General features: G+C 39.5%; 1 protein-coding gene across 1 annotated transcript; it reads right to left on the reverse strand.

Moving 5' to 3' along the window:
• Nucleotides 1-2,518: 2,518 nt before the first annotated feature.
• Nucleotides 2,519-11,880, reverse strand: LOC101163759 (cytochrome P450 26C1). Its single transcript, XM_004076978.4, has 7 exons — nt 11,552-11,880; nt 10,821-11,085; nt 9,230-9,454; nt 8,856-9,131; nt 8,621-8,779; nt 7,920-8,294; nt 2,519-4,041 (listed from the first exon to the last, which is right to left on the reverse strand). Exons 2-7 carry the CDS (start codon nt 11,016-11,018, stop codon nt 3,697-3,699), a joined length of 1,578 nt encoding a protein of 525 aa, XP_004077026.1. The 5' UTR covers nt 11,019-11,085; nt 11,552-11,880; the 3' UTR covers nt 2,519-3,696.
• Between the last annotated feature and the right edge of the window lie 8,552 nt (nt 11,881-20,432).

Below are 20,432 nucleotides of genomic sequence, written 5' to 3' on the forward strand. Positions count from 1 at the left end.
AGCAGGAGCCAACACTGCTAATGCTAGCGCTAGCATAGTTAGCAGTGCTAATACGGAGATCGGTGCAAAGTCTTTGGAGCAGCAAATACATTCATTTCTCACATCTAAAGGGATTTCCCTGGATCTCAATATCATCGAGACCTGCCACCTGCTCCCCAGGAGAAAGGAGACGGATAAACCAGCGATCCTCATCAGGTTTGTGAATCACAAACACAAGCTAGCTTTGATGACCCAAAGGAAACACCTGAAAGGTTCGGCTGCTTATCTGAACGACCATCTGACCAGAAGGAATGCTGAAATCTCAAAACATGCACGGCTTCTCAGGAAGTGTAAGCAGATTGAGAACACTTGGGTTAAAGGCTGCAGGATTTACGTCAAACCGCTCGGTCCAGAGGACCGGTCCAAGGTTCTGGTTGTGAACACCATGAAGGACTTTGAGAAGTGTTTAATCACGGTCGTCTGAAACAACATGGAGTAATAAACCAAAGAGCCAAATAATTTCAAGAAATATGAGACGTGGATTCATCACTTCCTCCATCGTCTGACGTCACCTGAATAACAGCAGAGCTCTGACCTGCAGACAACTTGACCTCAACTTTCACCGTCGCTGAGATCAGCTGAAGAAGGATATGGACTTGAATCTAATGTCTGCAGTCATAACATCGAAGAGAACTATTAACTCTGTTTTGAACCCAGAAGAACGGCTGTTATCAGTAAAAGAAGAAATACCAACCTTGGACAATCGACAGTTATGGACCCTTTTTACTTTTCCCCTACAGCATTACTTTATTATAAAAAAAAATAAATAAAAATACAAAAAAATGTATTAAAAAAAGTGAAACAAATGATTAATCACTTATTGAAAATTGTTAAATTGATTGACTTTTAATGATATTACTTCACTTTCTCCAAAAATTGATAAATTGATTCAAAAATCTTTCCTAATGTAGCATAAATTTGCACATGTTTTTAATTTTTGATACTTGATGAAATTTTGCTATGAAAATTCCTGAAACAGTGTTGTGTCTACTTTACTGATATAGTATTATGTTTTATTCATATGAATGGCTTTTATAAGTAACATAATCTGCATATATTCCAGATGACTGATCTGCATTTGCCATGTTGATTTCTAAAATAGTTATTTTTGACGTAATACTTAAGTAATTCATCTTTGTCATGTGCTTTATCGATATCTTATGACTTTTAATTCTGTCTGATAAAAACTGGGAACCAGATATTGATAAATAATGTAATAAAATGGTTATAGTATAACGGGGTGGGATTATATAAGTTCGCTTCCTTCCACTCCCTTTCAAGCAATATTTATTAATATGTCTAATTATCCTAAGTTTGATTAGTTACTGTATGAATGTATAACTGATGATTATATTGCTGTTGTGTATTATTTCTACTTAATTGCTTTAAATAAACCATATCAAATCAAAATATCCTTTTGTTTTGCTGCCCTGTTCCTTATGTTACATGGTTTGAATCTCTAAGTTTGTAGAGGCCATTTTAGTCCAGTGAACTAATTGCCATGTTCAAGAAACTATGACGTGGTGCCTTATCCTCCTGGAAGTAACCATCAGAAGATGGTAGACTGTCGTCATGAAGGGATGGACATGGTCAGCAACAACACTCAGGTAGACTGTGGTGTTGTAGTGATGCTCAATTGGTAACAAATGGACCCAAAGTGTGCAAAAAATTGTCCCACACACCATGACACCACCACCACCAGCCTGAACCATCATTACAAGGCAGGATGGATCCACGCCTTCATGTCTGGCCATTCTCTTCTGACCTCTGGCCTCAACATGGCCACAGAACTGCCGCTCACTGAATGTTTTCTCTTTTTCAAACCATTCTCTGTTAATCCTAGAGATGGTTGTGGGTGAAAATCCAGATGAGCAGTTTCTGAAATACTCAGACCAGCCTGTCTGACACCAACAAGCATGTTCAAAGTCACTTAAATCCCCGATGCTCGGTTTGAACTGCAGCAGATCGTCTTGACCATGTCAACATGCCAATTTGCACTGGGTTGCTGTCATGTGATTGGCAGATTATGAAATTTGCATTAACGAGTAGTTAAACACGTGTACCTAATAAAGTGGCCAGTGAGTTTATATAGAAATATGATGTTGTGGGCTTTTTGGATTTATCTGGACCGAATTGTAAAACAATGACCAGATTCTTTAGAATGAACTGGATCGTAGTAATCAGAATAAGTAAAGCTCAATTTGATGGATTTGAGCTTTTAGTGCAGCGCTGAAAGACAACCTCAGTTGTGAACTGACGCTCTGTACATAAACTGATTTGAAATAAACTGAATTGAAAATGGTTTCAGGCAAATTGACCTTCAGAAGAGAGAAGCATCTGGATGAAAGGAGAGATGATTTATACGTGAAAAAGTGGAGGCTTGGAATCTTCAAAACATGTAAACAGGTTTGCTGAAGAAAGGTGTTGCCCCCAGGTTACTTTTGGCCAAGAAACCCAATGTAACTCAAACCACAACATGTTAGTTTACCGTTTGTTTACTCTTTCCACCAACTGTACAGCAGCTACATCTGAAAAGACATGACAAATATGTACAGACTCCATAAAGCAAAAAAAGTGCTATCTCCTTCCATAAATCCATCTGCCCATAAGACTTCACAGCTCATCTGTTAGGTTAAAGACCAACACAGAAACTGTCCTAAAACTCCCTCACTTATAACAATATTAATTAAAACTTTTCTCTCTGTATATATTGCTCTAAACAGTCAAGAATTTCTAGGTTCTAGAAGAAAAAACGGTTTCCATATATGATCCTTTATATTACAAGTTAGTATTTCTAAAACTGTTAAAATACAACACATATTGCATTTGCATTTAAATACAGCTTATTCATATTTGCTACTTCATTTGATACACAGAGCTATGTAACATTCATGCAGATAAAGGGAGAATGTTGTGAAAGATGGACCTCAGAAATAAAGCTGAGGTGCAGAAGCTTGGCCTGAGTTCAAGGTTTCATTTTGAGTCTCTCCTGTCTCAGATGGTCTCTGTGATGTTTCTGTGGAGGCAAGTCCAGGTGTGTTCAAAAGTGAAGACCAGGCAAACCCAGATGTGGTTTCAGTCCCCTTAAAAGTCTGTGGAGCAGGGTGTGTCTGCTGACTGCAAACAACCTGTGGGGGATTGCAAATGCTTGTAGCACATGGTGCTGCTAAAAACACTGTGGAATCCAAAAGACAGAACAGATGACATGAGATGTCAGAAAAAACATTGTCATATTTGAAACTTGGTCCTCATTAACTTAAAGGAGATTCATAGAGAGGCAACATGTTAGAAATCAGCCCAGTCAGTGGACTTTCTTGGAACAGAACCTTCTTGTAGTCTCTCCAGCTTCTACCTCGCTTTGGACAAAGTCCTACCTTCAAAACGAGCTTGACTTTCCATCTAAACACGTTAATAACTTAGAACATAGTTGAAGACAGAACTGGATTGGAGAACTGCAGTTCAGCACAGCAGGCCATCAAACTTAAAACTGCTGAGCGTTGAACAGCAGTTGCAGGCCAGCGGAGTGAACCCTGTTCTTGAACATGAACCGAACCATCAGGAGGTCTTTGTTTACAGAGTGTTTCCAGAATAACAGCTCACAGTGTTTCCGCAGAGCTGCTTCATAGTTTTTTTACAAAGCTTTGAGTCTACAGCAACCTAAAGCGGGTTTTTGTATGAAAAGCGTACATGCAGCCCGTTGACAGGATGAACGATAGGCACCGTCTGCATCTTGGGAAAGTTTTGCGTTGCCAGAGTCCATTTGCAGGTTCCGATCAGCTCCACCGCCAGGGTTTTGAGAATGATCTGTGCCAGTTCCTTTCCGATGCATCTCCGCACGCCGCCACCGAACGGCACATAGCTGAAGCGAGACGCCCGGCTCTCCTCCCGCTCGGGGCCAAAGCGATCCGGATCAAACATCTCTGGGCTCTGGAAAACTGCTGCTGTCTCATGAGTGTCCCGGATGCTGTACATCACACTCCAGCCTTTGGGAATCTGGTAACCCTGTAAGATAAAAGAATCCAATGATCACAAACGCTGTCTTAAAGTGAGTAAATGAAAGAAACAGGAAGCTAAAAAAAAACCAATTAAGTTTGTTGAAAAAAAGTACATAGTTCAACCTATTCTAAAAAATATCTTCTATCCTGGTAGTTGTTATGGGCTGCATGGTGGTGCAGTGGTAACACCATTGTATCATAATGAGAAAGTCGTGGTTCAAGTGTGAAGTTTGCATGTTCTTGCGCATGCATGGGTTTTCTCCAGGCACTCCAGCTTCCCCCCTACAGTCCAAAAACATGCTTTGTAGGTTATCTGGTTATATAAAGTGTCCCTAGGTGGGAGTTATTGTGTGCTGTGCACACTGACAACCTGTACTGTGTATATACCCCAACCTCACCAAACAGTGGCTGGGACATTTGATTGTTTTCTAACAATTTGCCATTAATTCCTTTGTACCTGGTTAAACGCTAACTGCAATGGTGAGTTCTGTCTTAGCTCCCACTAACCTACTTTTTTTAAATTCAAATCTAATGTCAAACAGATGCAAATACCAATAAATAAAACTTTATTTAAAAACAAATATTTGGTACTCTTCACACATGCAGATCTGATCTATAGAATTTCTAAATGCGGCATTATTTTTTGTTTGATTGTGTCTTTTTTCTCATTTCTTTTATTTTTAAATAAAGGCAAAATGACATATTTTAGTCAAATTCTAACATCTGCTTTTTCTGGTTTGGAAACACCTAAAAGTTTTACACAAGTGTACTTATATTTCTATTTTTTTTGGAAAACTCACTTTTTTATTTCATTTACTGTTATTTACCTTTTTTGCTCTGTTAATCCTAACGGCTTTTTTCCCCAATTATTGGTGCAAACGTGGAATGTCCTTGTTCAGATTTTACTGAGGTTTAATTGAATGAACAGGCATAAAGCAACCTTCAGAGCCACCATTATTTCTCAGCTGTTGGGCCTTTATAATGTGAGAAAAAGGTGGAATCAATGAGGCCAGAGGTATTGTCGAAGGTCACTCTAAACTTTGCTTGTTCTTTTTCAATTAAGGCAGTAGATTGGGGGCAGGATGATGGCAAAAGGGGCTATTGAGAGATCAGGGAGGGGTCAGGTTCCCAGCAGACACCTCGCTAATCCTTCATGAGAATGTCTTTGACCTGGGAGTCAGTCGGCTGTGATGATGAAGATCATTCACACTCACACATTTGTTCTATTAATGTTAGCAAGGCCTATAGGCTGCCCCTCAGATAGAACAGAGCTGCTGCTGTTCCAAACTGCGCCACCTACAGTCAGAGACTGCCATGGCAGTACCTTTTTCATTTGACGTTTTCCAAGAAAGGTTTACTTTCCGACTAGAAAAAAAACTTTTTCCCATTTTAAATAAGTACATCAGAAAAAAAACTGCAAAAACTTTAGTGATGTCTTAGTTTATTTGAGCTTTCTTTTTAATCTTGTAAACTCAAACCAGCAGCTTTAAATGTGCCTCAATCTAATAATGAAATAAACAGACTATTAATCTCTTGTCACACCATAAGATTCTGAGCAGTGAAAATGAAGTCTGAAGTGGATCGGTCATTGATACTGCACTTTAGTCCACCCACATTTTTGCTAATTGCTGATTGGGTAAGATAGTAAAGACTGAGTTTTGTTGTGTTACCCAATTGGTACATTGATGTATCAGTCAATTCCCTCTAATCATGCTCAAAAGTGCACCCATTTTCATCCATAGGAAAAGAACAATACCCAATGAAAACGTTTTTAAAGCTAGATTTTATGCAATATCATTTTCAGAGTAAATAAAAAAGTTTTAACTTGGGAATTAATAAAAAAATCACTCCCTCTTTATAACCGGTAACTAGTGGTCATTTGAAGAACTGCAACATTTGGTGGTTCCTAGTTAGTAAAATTTAAATTAAGCATAGTAAATTTGGAAACAAGGTGGGGACTTAAGCCAAACCAAACAGTGAAAAAAAAGCTGAAGATTTAAATTTAAAAGAGCAATTCAGCTTTTACTGTAATTTACTCTTTTTTTCTTTTAAAACAAGCTTTTAATTCTTTAGCTTTGTAAAAATATGTATTGATGTTCTTGCAACTTTTAACAGGCAAACCAGTACAAAAGAAAATGATGTTCTTTCACAAAGCGCCATCAAAAGTTGTATTTTGAATTTCAAGTAAACATTTATCACTTATGCAAAGAGGGAAATGTCAGGCATCCATGCAGCAGTAGATTTTTAATTGATCAAAAAAAAAAGTAATTTCACAAATCCAATGTCATTACTCCTTTAATTTATCACATCAAATGTCACGTTTTTTATTGAGTCTATACTGGATCTAGAGGGATTCTCTCAGAACTATTCAGAAGTGAAAATGGGCAGGGACTTAAAGTCCCATTTTGATCATATTTGATCTATTATTAAAATGTAAAGGGAACAGAAAAACAAGTTTCTTTTCATTTCCCTTGCATACGAACTTGAGTTTTTGTCTTTTGTTTTTGTTGTTTTATGGAAATGAAAGGAAATAAAGAAATGGAAATGGAAAAATTGAAAATATTCTAGAGGTGTTCCCAGTGGATTTTCAGTTATGATTATACTGTTTTAGCCAAAATAAAAAAAAGCCTGCAGAGCATCAGTAGTTTATTGGAAACTCATTTCAAAGTTGTGATTGGAACTGTTGGGGTGGAGCAATCCTGTCTTCGCCTTCCGTCTCTGTTGCAGAGCTGAGCAGAGCAGGGAGCTTGTGGCCGACCCATGCATATTTTCAACATCAAAAAATACGATCTTTTTTGAGCTGCATTTTTCCTCTGCTCCTGAGTCACAATGATTAGAATAAAGAAATACTCCGAAAATGGTAGTTTAAGCTTAATTTTCTTTATATCTGCCCTTTGTCGTCAGAAAAATGTCCAAAGAACATGTTAAAAATACCAAAAACACCATTTTCATTGGAGTGGGCCTTTTATGAATTGAGATAAATTTGGTATCAGGTCAATATTCCCCTATTCCTAACTAAACCCACAAAAGAAATACGATATATGAAGGAGGCTCTAATACCGGAAGGAAGTTCTAAGGGCAGGGATGCCAAATTTAGTTTAGTCTGTTTAGTTTAGTTTAGCAATCAGCTATTGAATTTTATGACTTGATGTTCTTTATGATTCATCTTTATTACACAATTACTGGTATGTAGCCCACTGTTGTAAAAATTGGGCTATATAAAAAAATTGATTTGAATTGAATATATAATGGTTTACATGTTGTTTAATTGAAAATCTTAAAAAAAAAAATCATAAGGTGCCATTAGTATGGCTATGAGAGGGATTGTTGATTTTTCCCTCTGGCTTCAACCTTCAGGCGCAACCATAGCAAAATACCCCACAATTTATGTGACATAGCTAGTGAGGAGGGGGGCATTCACGATTGCTGACACGGGGAGTCATTCAAACTAAGATCACCTCTGAATTCCATTACGCTGATGACACTACTTTATTTCTTAATGCAAACAATCAGAATAAATCATTTTTGTAAGGATATTTTTATAATTTTGGTTTAGATTTTGTGATATTCTTCAATAAAATTGCAATTAAAATGTTTTTGTGAAGTTATTTCCAAATAATTTATTTAATTTATTTATTTATTATTGATATTTATTGTTGTCTGTTATTTTTTTGTTTAGGTTTCAGTTCACATTTAGAAGGCTTTGCATTACTTATGTTCAAATTGATGCTTTTTTCATCTGCAGGAGGAATTATCATGTGTTTTAGTAGGACCATGTCTTTTTTCATTAGTAAATAAAATACTATTTTGGAAAATTTGGATTTTAGTTTTGAAAAACTTTAAGCTTTTCATTGTCAACAACATGAACCAGGGGTTTTGACTCACATCAAGCTCAAATGTCTTCAGGGCTGTGCGGTAGCCACCTGACACGGGCGGCAGGAAGCGCAGCACCTCCTTGATGATGCAGTCGATGTAGCGCAGTTGACTCAGCTTTTCCAAAGTCAGATACGGGATGTGAGACCGAGGTTTTGGAAATCCTTGGTCCAACAGGCAGGTTGTCTCAAAAGCATCCTGCGCCGTTTCTGCCATCACACCCAGCGGGATCTGGCTCCGGTTGGAGTCAAAGTCAAGCCCCTCTGCCTCCAGCTCCACTCCTGCCTTCTCCACCACTTCTGGGTGGCGAAGAAGCTGCAAAACCAGAGAGGTGGAGGCACTGGCTGTGGTGGAGTGAGCTGCAAAGATTAGCTCAACTGCTGTTTCCTGTCAAAAAGGAGAAATTAAGACAAATTGAAACCTCTGATTGCTAGTTCAATGTAAACCTTAAAGAAGCTCCTGAGGAGTTGTAATCTGGAGAATATGGTAATTTACAGCTAAATGTTAAACGTTTTGAAGATCAGGATTGTTGCATTACTTCAGAGTAAAATACAGGATGCATAAGAGAACTTTACATTTCAAGTAGTTTTCTAAATCCTTGATCCTTTTCTTGAAACATGTCTCAACACGATCTGCTGTCTTGGTGGATATGGAATATTGATGAGATCATGCACACCTAAACACATTTTTGTAGCAGATTGTGACCTTGGTACCTTGAGCTCCTGGATGCTGAGCTCGTGGTCCTGCTCCTTGGCACTGGACATCATAAAGTCGAAGAAGTCTTGGTGCTCTTCCTCCGTCTGCTGCCGCTGCATTTTCTCCTCGATGATCTTCTCCATGTTGGCGTGCAGGATCTCTCTGGCCTTGATACCCTGAGAAGAGATGGTTCTCCATGAATGATGTTCCTGTGCTGGTATTTGACACCAAGGTCACTGTCAGGTCACTCACCTTGCGGAGTCCGCTGAACGGGGCGTCAATGGGCAGTGAGAAGAGGTTGTTCATGAGCTGCTCGAAAATCTTGGCCAAGTACACAATACGCTCCTCCTCCAACTGCAGACCGAGCAGCACCGCCACCGCAATGCGGAACGTCAGGGACTTGGCGGCGCTGTACACATCAATGGAGCCCGGCTCAGAGCACCACTTAGCGATTTCAGACTTGATGGTGTCCTGCAGCCGGGGCAGGTAGGACTCCAGAGCCCCGCGGCTAAAGACTTTGGCTAGAACCTTTAAAGGAAGCAGAGACACAGGCGTCATAAAAAGTTATTGGGATGCACGTGGCAATCAGGGCCTGCAGGATTAAAGCCACAGCTCCACCCTCCTACCTTCCTCTTTCTCCTGTGAAGGTCTCCTATGGAGTTGACCAGGGTGTTGGGCCCCAGGATAATGCGCGTGCTCTGGGGCCACTGTGTGCACACCAGGTTGTGCTCACCCAGCAGGATTTTCCGTATGTTTTCTGCACCCGTGACCCGGATCAGAGGCTTCCCTAGGAGGTGGGTCTTGAACACGTTGCCATGGCGTTCTCTGCGGGAGATGTGGAAGTTTGAACCCTGAAGAATAGGATAGAAACTTGAATTAAGTATTAGAGCTGCAAGGGCTCTTTTATGGGGGGAAAAAACAATTTGTATTTACAGGTTTTTATTGCAATAGATTTTAAATCGGATTTCAGGTCAAATATTTCAATTGGGTGACTTTGGCTTTAAACAGCTTGGTGAATTCAATTCACAAATTACCATAGTTTGTTTGAAAAAACAGTAACAAGTTAAACATTTTTACCAAAATTCCAACATAAAATGTTGCTGGGACCAATAACTAAAAAACTAACTAACTAAAGCAAAATCTTTACTGGAAAAAGCATGGTGGGGGCAGCATCATGCTGTGGGGCTACTGTACTTTGCTGCAGACATTGCTGGTGAAGAAGAAGGAATGGATATAAATATAGAAGCTGATGAAGGCACGAGTTTTCAGAATGAACAATGACGCGGAGCATTCCTCAAGTTTAGCTGCAGAGCAGCTTCAAGACAACAAAGTTCTGACATCAGTCAAGCAGAAAATTAGAGTGCGACAATGAAAAGACACAAGAAAGCAAGAGGAACTGAGATTGGACTCCGAAAGTTATCAAAATGACATTTGTGAATTAACAAACGGATCAAGTTGTAGATTCTGAGTCCTTGAGATTATTTAGAAATGTAAAAATATTTTTTTATTCTAAAAGAGAAAAAAATCTCTCATCTAACTTGTTTACCATTTAAAAAAGTAATAATAATATTTAAAAATAATTTTGTTTATCTTTTAACACAAGGATGACCACACAGCTCAGGTAGTTCGAAGAACAATTCCCTCATTTTAAACAAACCTTGGATGCAAAAATTCACCACTTTCATCATTGAAAATATTTAACAAAAATATTATGGATAATTGGATCCAGAATCTGTGTGTACCAGATTAGCCAAAAATCATCATCATAGTCTGAAGATCTAGATTGTTTTTGGCTCTGCCGGTATCTTTTTAAAATATAAATTTTTGACAACAAACGAATTTTGGATACTAAAAGATAATAAATCAGTAGTTTTGAGAGACTTTTTTGTAGATTGTTTTTCGGTTTGAGCACAAACGACCTCTTTTCATAATCCCCAAGGAGAAAAATTACGTGTTTTAAAGCCAAACATTGTAATTTTAAAGCCGGTGTTTGTTTAACATTTGCAGATAATTTAAAAGTTGTAACAACATACATTGAGAAAACTAGTCAAATTTGCTCATATGAAACACTGTGTAGAATTAAAACCACTCGCAACCCGCATAGCAGCCTGTTCTGGGACAAGAAAACGCAGCTTTGAAAACCTCCCTGCAATGCAATGAAGCCCAGGTAGATCTCAGACCTAAGCCATGCTATGAGCAGGAAGCAGCTGAACTCACCTGGAACAGCCAGTGGAAGGTCTCTCCCACCAGCGGCCAGCCCATGGAGCCCCTCGGCAGCGGCAGACTGCTCTCCTTGTCCCGCGTCAGGCTCCAGCGGAGGCTCCACAGCTGGCGGGTGAGCGCCAACAGCAGCAGCGCGGACAGCACGGACGTGAGCGCGGTGGCCAGAGCCGACAGTACCCCGAACTGAAACATCTTGTGGCTTCTCTTCCCAGCATCCACCTGCGTCTTTGCGCGTGGGTCTCCTCCTGTCCTGGAAAATCTGCCAGAACAAACGTGTACTATTACAGCTCCTCCTTTCTTTGCTGTCTTCACTTTTTCCCCCCTTTTCTCACTAAACAGATACAAATCGACACTGGCTCAGGTGGTGCGCGCATTGACGCTATGGAGTTTTATTTTTGCGCGTGTTGTGGATGAAACTGGAGCAGATGGATGCGCGCGAGGAAACTCCCTTCATTCCAGTGTCCTGCGCTCCAAAGTGAGGAGAAACTGTCAGCTATTCCAAACACTTTTACGGGTTTGCGTGCGCGGGCTTGTCTATTGTGATCTGCGCCTTTACAGTTCAGGGGCTCAGTGCGCCCTCCGGGCGGCGCGGGCTTCTCAAACCTGCGGTTCTTAAGTTAAACCTTTTCTAAACCAGCTTAAAGATGAAAGATGGATGGAGGTAGAGTAAACTGCACGATGCGCAAAAGCTGCAAAGAAATCGGTTTGTTTTTGATTGCGCTCACCTTCTCCGCGATTTCAAAACCAGGTTCTATTTTCAGGAGAGCAACTCTCTGTCCTTCCCCGAACCGGTAACTCCTACTCCTGCTGAGAGCGCGGCCCGCTGGGGTTTTATAGAAACGTCTGAGGCGTCATCCACCTTCAGTGACGTCTGAATATGTTAAAGCTCGTTGAGAGGCGCGAGGATAAAAAAAAACAACAAACGTTTGAAAATCAGAGCTAGGAGGGGGCGCGCACGGGGCGTTTCTCGTGCGCACGCAGAGCGGATTGCATGGGTGGATGAAGCAGATCCTCAGGTGGTCTCCGCGCACCACAGAGCCTGACCGCATCCCGGCGGCGCGTAGTCCGGATGAAAGACGGGTGGCAGCACCACCTGATACCCCCCCCCCCCCCAAGAAGAATTGCGCACAAAAATGTGTTCATCATTCCATATATTTTAAAAGTAACATATCTTTATATTTTGTTAATTAGACGCGACATTTCAATGTAGAGCCACTGAGACGTATCTATTTTGTTGCTTCACATCCTTAGGTTGAGCGCACGAGCGCACGCCTTCACCATTTTAATTTGGGCCTAAACTGACCACTTGATCTAATTAATATAAAACACGTTTTTTTTCAATTTAGCTTTTACTCTTTTCTGAAATTATTTACCTATTTATTGTTTTTTCTTTCATAATCAGACAATTTAATATGTATTTTTAAAACAACATTTCCTTAACATTTTTAATTGATATATTTTGTTTACGATAAAAAAGCATGTTTATAAATTATGAATAGGCTACATATTTGTGTCATATGAAGCCACCTCAAATCTAAAATATTCATAAATGTGAATAAACATTCTTAAACAAATAAAGACAGGAACACAAATTATTATTAACCAACAGATTAAAAAAGCCCCCGGAATCTAATAGGCAGGATTTTTTTTGTTTTGTTTTATTAAAATCTGGATCATTTTAGAGCGCGACCATCAGTGTTTGCTTATGCAGACACGAGAAATAGTTTAATTATTTATTTTCCTCCCACTTTCGTCTATTCTCCTAAATTGCAATATTCATTTCAATGGACAGCGCATGTTATTAAAACTAATTAAAAACTATATATATAACATTTTTTTCTTAAAATAAAATTAAACAGTCTGCACTTTTTCTGATCCCCACAGGCGTAAAACCATTTAAAAGCAGATCAATTAGATCACATCAATCACTCCGTCAATAAAAATGAGTATCCATGATTAAAAATAGACATGTTCTTTTATTCTTTTTTGTTATTGTTTGAAATCCATAATTAAAGAAATTTGGTGGAAATCCCCGAAAGTCACTTTTCCACCGCGCGCGCGCGCACCTTCACACCATCAGCTGGCACGCGGCAACTCAGAAAATTACATTTGAAACCAAATATCCGAGGGAGGGAATTCATCTTTTCCATTTTCCTTCGCGGGCAAAAAGGTAATAAATGTAAAAGAAGATCACGTTGCCTTCTTTCTTTGACACATTTTAGAACAAATTCCAAAAAAAAAAAAAAAAAAAAAGAACCAGAAAATATTTTAGAAGCAAAATAATACGAATAAACTAAAACAATTTTAGGTTTTAGTGTCTGCAGTAAAATAACACAAGTCCGTTTTTAAGCCCTGCAAACAAATACATTAAACTCAAACACTCCAAATTTGAAAAAAAAAAAAAAAAAAAAAAACATTTTGCGTTTTTGGAAGCGGAGGTTTTTGAACTAAGATTTACTCACAGCAGTTGGGTTTTAATTATAGAAAAAACACACGATGTCGTGTTTAATTCTTCTTACAAATTATTTGGATTTTGCTTTAATATAAGAAGAAAAATATTTTCTATTGTTTTCTTTTTATTCTTCTTTTTTCTTGCTTTGGTTTTACACTGTTTTTGTTAGAAAAACCTAATGCTTATTTTCTTTTTCTTGGCATTTTATAAATGACAAGAACATTGTTTACCCTGTATTATTTTGTAAGGTAATTTGGCATAAAATTTTACCACTTTTTTTTAAATTTCTTCGTTTTGTTACCAACTGGCAAGCGTAGGCTATTTTAATATTTTTTCTTTTTACTTTATATTCAGCACAGAATACATAGCTTAGCTTTAGCTCTGTAGGTTTTTTTTATTTTGTTTTTTGTTTCCTTTTTTTGCACTTGCAGATTGCATGCATTCTTTTTATTATTATTATTATTTTTACATCTTATTCAGAATTTTCATTCAAGATCATTACTTTATTTTTATTGATTATTTTCTAGTTTCTGCAGATTATCAGATTTTCAGCATCCTTTTATCAGCATTGTAAGAATTATTTCCTTTCTAAATCTAGTGATAATTTTTTATTGCATTATGACGTTGCTATCTTGCAGGTTTTCAGCTAAAGTCAATTTCTTGGCAATTGTTTGCCTACTTTCATCCTGTGATGCTGTGTAGAGCTAGTTTAGCAGTGGACTTTTACATTTCTGTTCATGATAACATATAATATAATATATTTCTTTCCTCAAAATTTTGAACTATTAGGGCAAACATCTCTGGCAGCTTTATTTTTTCACTGTACTGATGATGTATCACCGATTTTTTTAATCCAGTGACCATTCAGGATGTCTCCACACTATTGCAGAGAATTAAACCTTCTTCTTCCAGTGATGGTCTCCCTTTAAAGCTCTTCCAACAGTTTTGCATCAGATCAGCCTGTTCATTGTAAAGCTGGTGAATGTGTCACTCACATATAGCTCAAGGAGCACTAAAAAGCACTAAAAAGGCAAACTTGGATCCATTTCTACCTATAATGTACATGTTTGTCATTCAACTCTCAACTTCTTTTTATTTAAAAAAGTCTAGAAAAGTTGTGGCAGATCAATTTATTACAGAGAAGCCCAGTCTCTTAATCTGATCTTCACAGAAATGGTCTCAAACAACTTTAACCCTTGTGCTATCTTAGATGACCCCTCCCTTACATTGACGTGTTCTCCCTACCATGACAAAGGTGGATAAAGGTGGAAAGATTTCATGTAATCCATGGACACCAGTGAAGATCACAAATCATTGAAGAAAAAAGGTTCAGTGCACTGTCTAGTGGGTCTAGATGACCCAACTCCCAATGTTAAAGTGCCTTTACTATACATTTCTAATGACAGCATGACAACAGGGAAATTCTCAGTCATGGTTTTATTGGATCTTTCTCCCATTTTATATTGGTGATCTTGATGTTATGAGGAGACTCAGTGATCTAGTTGGATTGTCTGGTTCCATCTTTCTGAATATTCTTAGAGTCCACAAACCATGTTGTGCTCTTACATCCTCTGGTCAAATTTTCTTGGTTGTCTTTCACACATATTTTAGAATTTAAAGGAGATTGAGCATTCCAAGTGATGGCTTCCAAACTCTACCTCTGTTTCCACTTGCTATTGACTAAGCTGGAGCTTTAACAAACACCAAAACATATTTTTTTCTGTGCAAGCTTTTAGGTAAATTTGGGTTTTTATTTGTGAAGTAGTATAATTTAATGTGAATTGTAACTTCAAACTCTTTTATTTCCTATTTTATGCAGTTTTTATGCCACTTTTGACCTGTGTTGTTGAGCACTGTGTGATTCTTTCTGGGGAAAAGTGCTGTAAAACTGTCTTCAGCAGCATTCAGGCTTCAACCACATCAGCAAAGAAAACTTTTCCTGTTTTCAGAATCTACAATTACCACTTTTGTCTGTTCTAAAACCCCTGTGTGACTTCTACTTGTGCTCATTTTTCCTGCTCTCTTCTGTTGAATGATGAGTCCTGGTACAGATCAGGCTCTGTCTGGATATTTTATCTTCAACTAACAACCGGCTGATTTTAGGAAATACAATTGGAATTTATATTAGGAAAGGGGAAAAAAATCAAAGTTTTGACTGTGCCTGAAGGATCCATTATCCAGTTGTTTTGAAGAGACGAAAAAGAAAAGACTAGAACTATGTTTTCAATTTTTATTCAGCGGAAAAAGAAGTGTGGGTTAGTGAGATTTGTTGCTTAATTTGTTCAAACACCGGAAGATGTTTGGCACCCAACCCTCCTGAGATGCGCTTGATGACCTGCTGTCCCCTCACACGGCAGGGATGTGCTCAGGCTCGGAGGGTCCTTCCTCTAATCCCTGTGCCAAGCTTTTAAAAGATTATGTAAAGGAGACTGTCCTCCTTTTGTCTTCCAGATTGCAGCTCTGGTTTCAACCTCACACACATGGGAGATGGGACCAAATACGATTGATTCAGACTAAATGAAACCTAAAGAAAAAGGAAAGAGGACTGAAGTGAGGATTTGCATCCGTCTGCTTTGTTCGATTTGATTCACACTGAGCCATAAAAGATGTAAAAGCACAGCCGCTGGCGTGCGACAGGTTTGTCACTAGAGGCGTGTTTGTGTGTTCAGGCCTCTGGGCTGATTGAGCTGATAAGTTAAGCTGATCCCGAAGCCCAGATCAGATTTTCAGGGGTTTTATGGAAACCATCAGGTTGTAAACTGAGAAAAGCAGGATCCATGAAAAACACACACAAACATCAACAAAAGATGTCTCTCTTCCAGAGTTTGTATATAATAGTAGAGCAAGAAAGTCCTTCAGTTTCAGCCAATATTGCTCTGAACATAAAATGAGAAAAGTGATGTTTTAACTGGATGGGTTGTTGAAGCTCATTTTTCAGACATTTTTACACCTTTAGGATGCAGGAAAAAATGACTGAAATTGCTGCATACTTCAGGCCAAGTTTTACTTGCTTTCTTTGTACCATCAATGACTCCACCCATCTCAACCATGGAAGCCCAACACATTAGTAACGAAAAGTGTTCTATAACGGCACAAAGTTGCTTTTCTCCATGACAGAATCTGCTGATTTACACGGATTGCATAAACACTTCACTGTTGTAAGGCTGCTTTTCCCTGCTTTAGAATCCACTGGAGTTACTTTAGTTGCGTAAGTGGTTGAAAAGGTACGGTAGTCAAAAGAATGTCAACACTAAAACTCATTTGTTAAATGGTTGAACTATATAACCGTCCATTTAAATTATCTGAAAATGACACCAAAATTGACTCTATATCCACTCAAACAACAACCTGTTGTTGGAACGCTGCTGTTAGGACCTACACTTCTTTCTGCATTTCCATTTTTTCAAACAGTTAGTGTCACAAGACAAAAAACTTAAAGTAATCCCATAGCAGCTCAAACTTTTTGCTGTTGTAACCTCTTAAGGGGACACAAAACTTCTCTCCAACAAACTCTGTCATGGAAGAATAGATGTTGAAAGAGACGGCAGCTTTTGTCTCTCAGCCTAAAACATGGAGGTCTTGCTGTTTATTTGTGGCACGTCACTCTGACCGAGGGACGTTCCAATCCGGTCCTCCAAGGCCAATGTTCTGCTTCTGTTCAAAGCTTACAGCCATTGGAGCTTCGTATTGGTGGAGCAAATGTGATCATTAGCTGTGAGGACGAGGGGAAGGGGGTCTTCTCGTGCACGCTGGATGGGGCTGATCAGGGAGCTCGTGCAACGCGCATGTGTTATTGTGACATTACAACAGCTCATTAAATTAAACTGAGCATCTTTGGAACAGTTTGATTGACAGCGATTTAAAATGAAGAAATGCTCAGAAATGCAAAAAATGAAACATTTTATTACGTTTGTTATCTTTCATAAGGAAAATGCCACAAGTACATGTCAAAAACTCAAAAAAACACAATTTCCATCGGAGGGGGACTTTATATATGAAAAGACCATAAGCAAACAGAAGCAGCTGTGATGATTAAAAACAGAAACCAAAGAGCTCATCACATGAAGCAGAAAACACTTCATAGAATATTAAAAAAAAGTATCAAATCGTATTGCATGATTTTTAAAGAATTTATTTGTATAATGATGCAGAAAATTAGAATTTATCTTCCACAAACAAACAAGCATTCTGTCCCTCACAAACCTGTTTCTTCTTCTTTAAGATGTTCTTTTATCCTCTACTTGTTACCTTTATTAATGTCATCTGTTTAAACTGGTTATCTGTGTATTAAAAACATTCGTCCTCCCCCTTAAACAGTCAGACTTCAACCTCTCTATCATGACCAAGACCAAAGAGCTGTCGAAGGACACCAGGGACAAGACTCTGCAGCTGAACCAGACTGGAACAGCTTCATGAGAAGAGGTTAGCTGTTGGAGCACTTTTTAGAAAATGGAAGGAATCACTGAGAATCTCGCTCAACCTGAAGCTTCATGTAAGATCTCACCTGATGGGGAACAAATGATTTTAAGATCAGTGTGACTTCCCAGTGAACCACACTGGGGAACTGGTCAATGATTGACCAGTAGCACATGTCCAGGCCCGTCTAAAGTTCTCCAGAGACCATCTGGATGATTCAAAGGAGGATTGGGAGAAGGTCATGTGGTCAGATGAGAACAGAATGGAAATCTTTGGAGTAAATGTCATGGCGGGTGGAGCCGTGTTCCCTCTCCTCATTTCGATCAGGATGCTTTTGCTCCTCCAGGTGTGCAAGCAAAGTGTTATAGATCCAGCTTGTAACGTGTGGAAAAAAACCCAAAAAGAGGCACCAGTACGTTTATTTTACTTCTTTTGCAGCACAGAATGAAGTTCAAACTGTTTTTATCACCCGCCAGAGTCTCTGACTTTAAACCGAGGAGACACATTTGACCCACAAAGGCATGCAGCCAAAATTACACAACACACAACAGACATGAAATCCACTCACACACACACGCACACACACACCCTGATGTTGGAGCTAATCTCATACTCAGATCAAAGTGGAGTCCTCAGACTGCCGGGTCAGCCTCAGGCTGACATCAGCCACGGTTCATGCCGTGTTTACATTACAGCACTTTCTACTCTGCACACACGTGCAAGCGCACATGCACACACGCTTCCTTGGCTGAGCTGCAGTCTGATAAGACGGTGGAAGATCGTCTCACACCTGTAACAACCTGTAGGTCTCAAACAGGTGAGTTCATCATTCCAGAAAAAAAAGTGAAGTGGGGCAATGAACAAATTAAAGGTCAGAGGTCACGAGGATGAATCTGATAACATTTAATCAGCTTGAAGAAAAATATTTTCAGTCATTTACTTTGCAAATTTCAGAATTTTCCATTTATCAAAAATGGATCAAAGACAAAGCAGTGAATGAGTCAACACACTGCTCTGCATGCGGCACTGACATTGACATACTTGTCAATACCAAACCTACACTGACCAAAAATATAAACGCAACACTTTTGTTATGGCTCCCATTTTTTATGGTATGAACTCAAAGATGTGAAACATTTTCCACATACACAAAATAACCAGTTCTCTGAAATATTGTTCACAAATCTGTCTAAATCTGTGATAGTGAGCACTTCTCCTTTGCCAAGACAATCCATCCCACCTCACAGGTGTGCCATATCAAGATGCTAATTAGACAGCATGATTATTGCACAGGTGTGCCTTAGACTGGCCACAAGAAAAGGCCACTCTGAAATCCTCAGTTTTGTTTTATTGAGGGGGTCAGGGGATGCCAGACAACCAGTCAGTATCTGGTGTGACCACCATTTGCCTCATGAAGTGCGGCACATCTCCGCATAGAGTTGATCAGGTTGTCTATTGTGGCCTGTGGAATGTTGGTCCACTCTTCTTCAATGGCTGTGCAAAGTTGCTGGATATTGGAAGGAACTGGAACACGCTGTCGTATACGCCGATCCAGAGCATCCCAAACATGCTCAATGGGTGACATGTCCGGTGAGTATGCTGGCCGTGCAAGAACTGGGATGTTTTCAGCTTCCAAGAATTGTGTAAAGATCCTTGCAACATGGGGCCGTGCATCATCATGCTGCAACATGAGGTGATGTTGTTGGATGTACGGCACAACAATGGGCCCCAGGATCTCGTCACAGTATCTGTGTGCATTCAAAATGCCATCAATGAAATGCACCTGTGTTCTTCGCCCATAACATACACCTGCCCATACCATAACCCCACCACCACCATGGGCTACTCGATCCACAACATTGACATCAGAAAACTGCTCACCCACACGACGCCACACACGCTGTCTGCCAGCTGCCCTGAACAGTGTAAACCGGGATTCATCCGTGAAGAGAACACCTCTCCAACGTGCCAGACGCCATTGCATGTGAGCATTTGCCCACTCAAGTCGGTTACGACGACGAACTGGAGTGAGGTCGAGACCTTGATGAGGACGACGAGCATCCAGATGAGCTTCCCTGAGATGGTTTCTGACAGTTTGTGCAGAAATTCTGTGGTTATATGCAAACCGATTGTTTCAGCAGCTGTCTGAGTGGCTGGTCTCAGACGATCTTGGAGGTGGACATGCTGGATGTGGAGGTCTTGGGCTGGTGTGGTTACACGTGAGGCCGGTTGAATGTGCTACCAAATTCTCGGAAACGCCTTTGGAGACGGCTTATGGTGGAGAAATGGACATTCAATTCCATAGCAACAGCTCTGGTGGACATTCCTGCTATCAGCATGCCAATTGCACGCTCCCTCAAAACTTGCGACATCTGTGGCATTGTGCTGTGTGATACAACTGAAGATTTCAGAGTGGCCTTTTCTTGTGGCCAGTCTAAGGCACACCTGTGCAATAATCATGCTGTCTAATCAGCTTCTTGATATGGCACACCTGTGAGGTGGGATGGATTGTCTTGGCAAAGGAGAAGTGCTCACTATCACAGATTTAGACAGATTTGTGAACAATATTTCAGAGAACTGGTTATTTTGTGTATGTGGAAAATGTTTCACATCTTTGAGTTCATACCATAAAAAATGGGAGCAATAACAAAAGTGTTGCGTTTATATTTTTGGTCAGTGTATTTTGAGTCTGTTGGTGGTGTTTGGCTGTCAGAAGGGTCTTCAACTCCTACATCTGT

The sequence above is a fragment of the Oryzias latipes genome, chromosome 15 (genome assembly GCF_002234675.1).
Source record: "Oryzias latipes chromosome 15, ASM223467v1".
Classification (NCBI taxonomy): domain Eukaryota; kingdom Metazoa; phylum Chordata; class Actinopteri; order Beloniformes; family Adrianichthyidae; genus Oryzias; species Oryzias latipes.

Bases quoted from the DNA above. Each gene is read 5' to 3' on its own strand.
- LOC101163759 (XM_004076978.4), bottom strand. From the start codon at position 11,018: ATGTTTCAGTTCGGGGTACTGTCGGCTCTGGCCACCGCGCTCACGTCC. The intron at 8,780-8,855 runs GTGAGTGACCTG...ATCTCTTCTCAG, and splicing joins CGTTCAGCGGACTCCGCAAG to GGTATCAAGGCCAGAGAGAT. The intron at 4,042-7,919 runs GTGAGTCAAAAC...TTTATCTTACAG, and splicing joins TGAAGACATTTGAGCTTGAT to GGTTACCAGATTCCCAAAGG.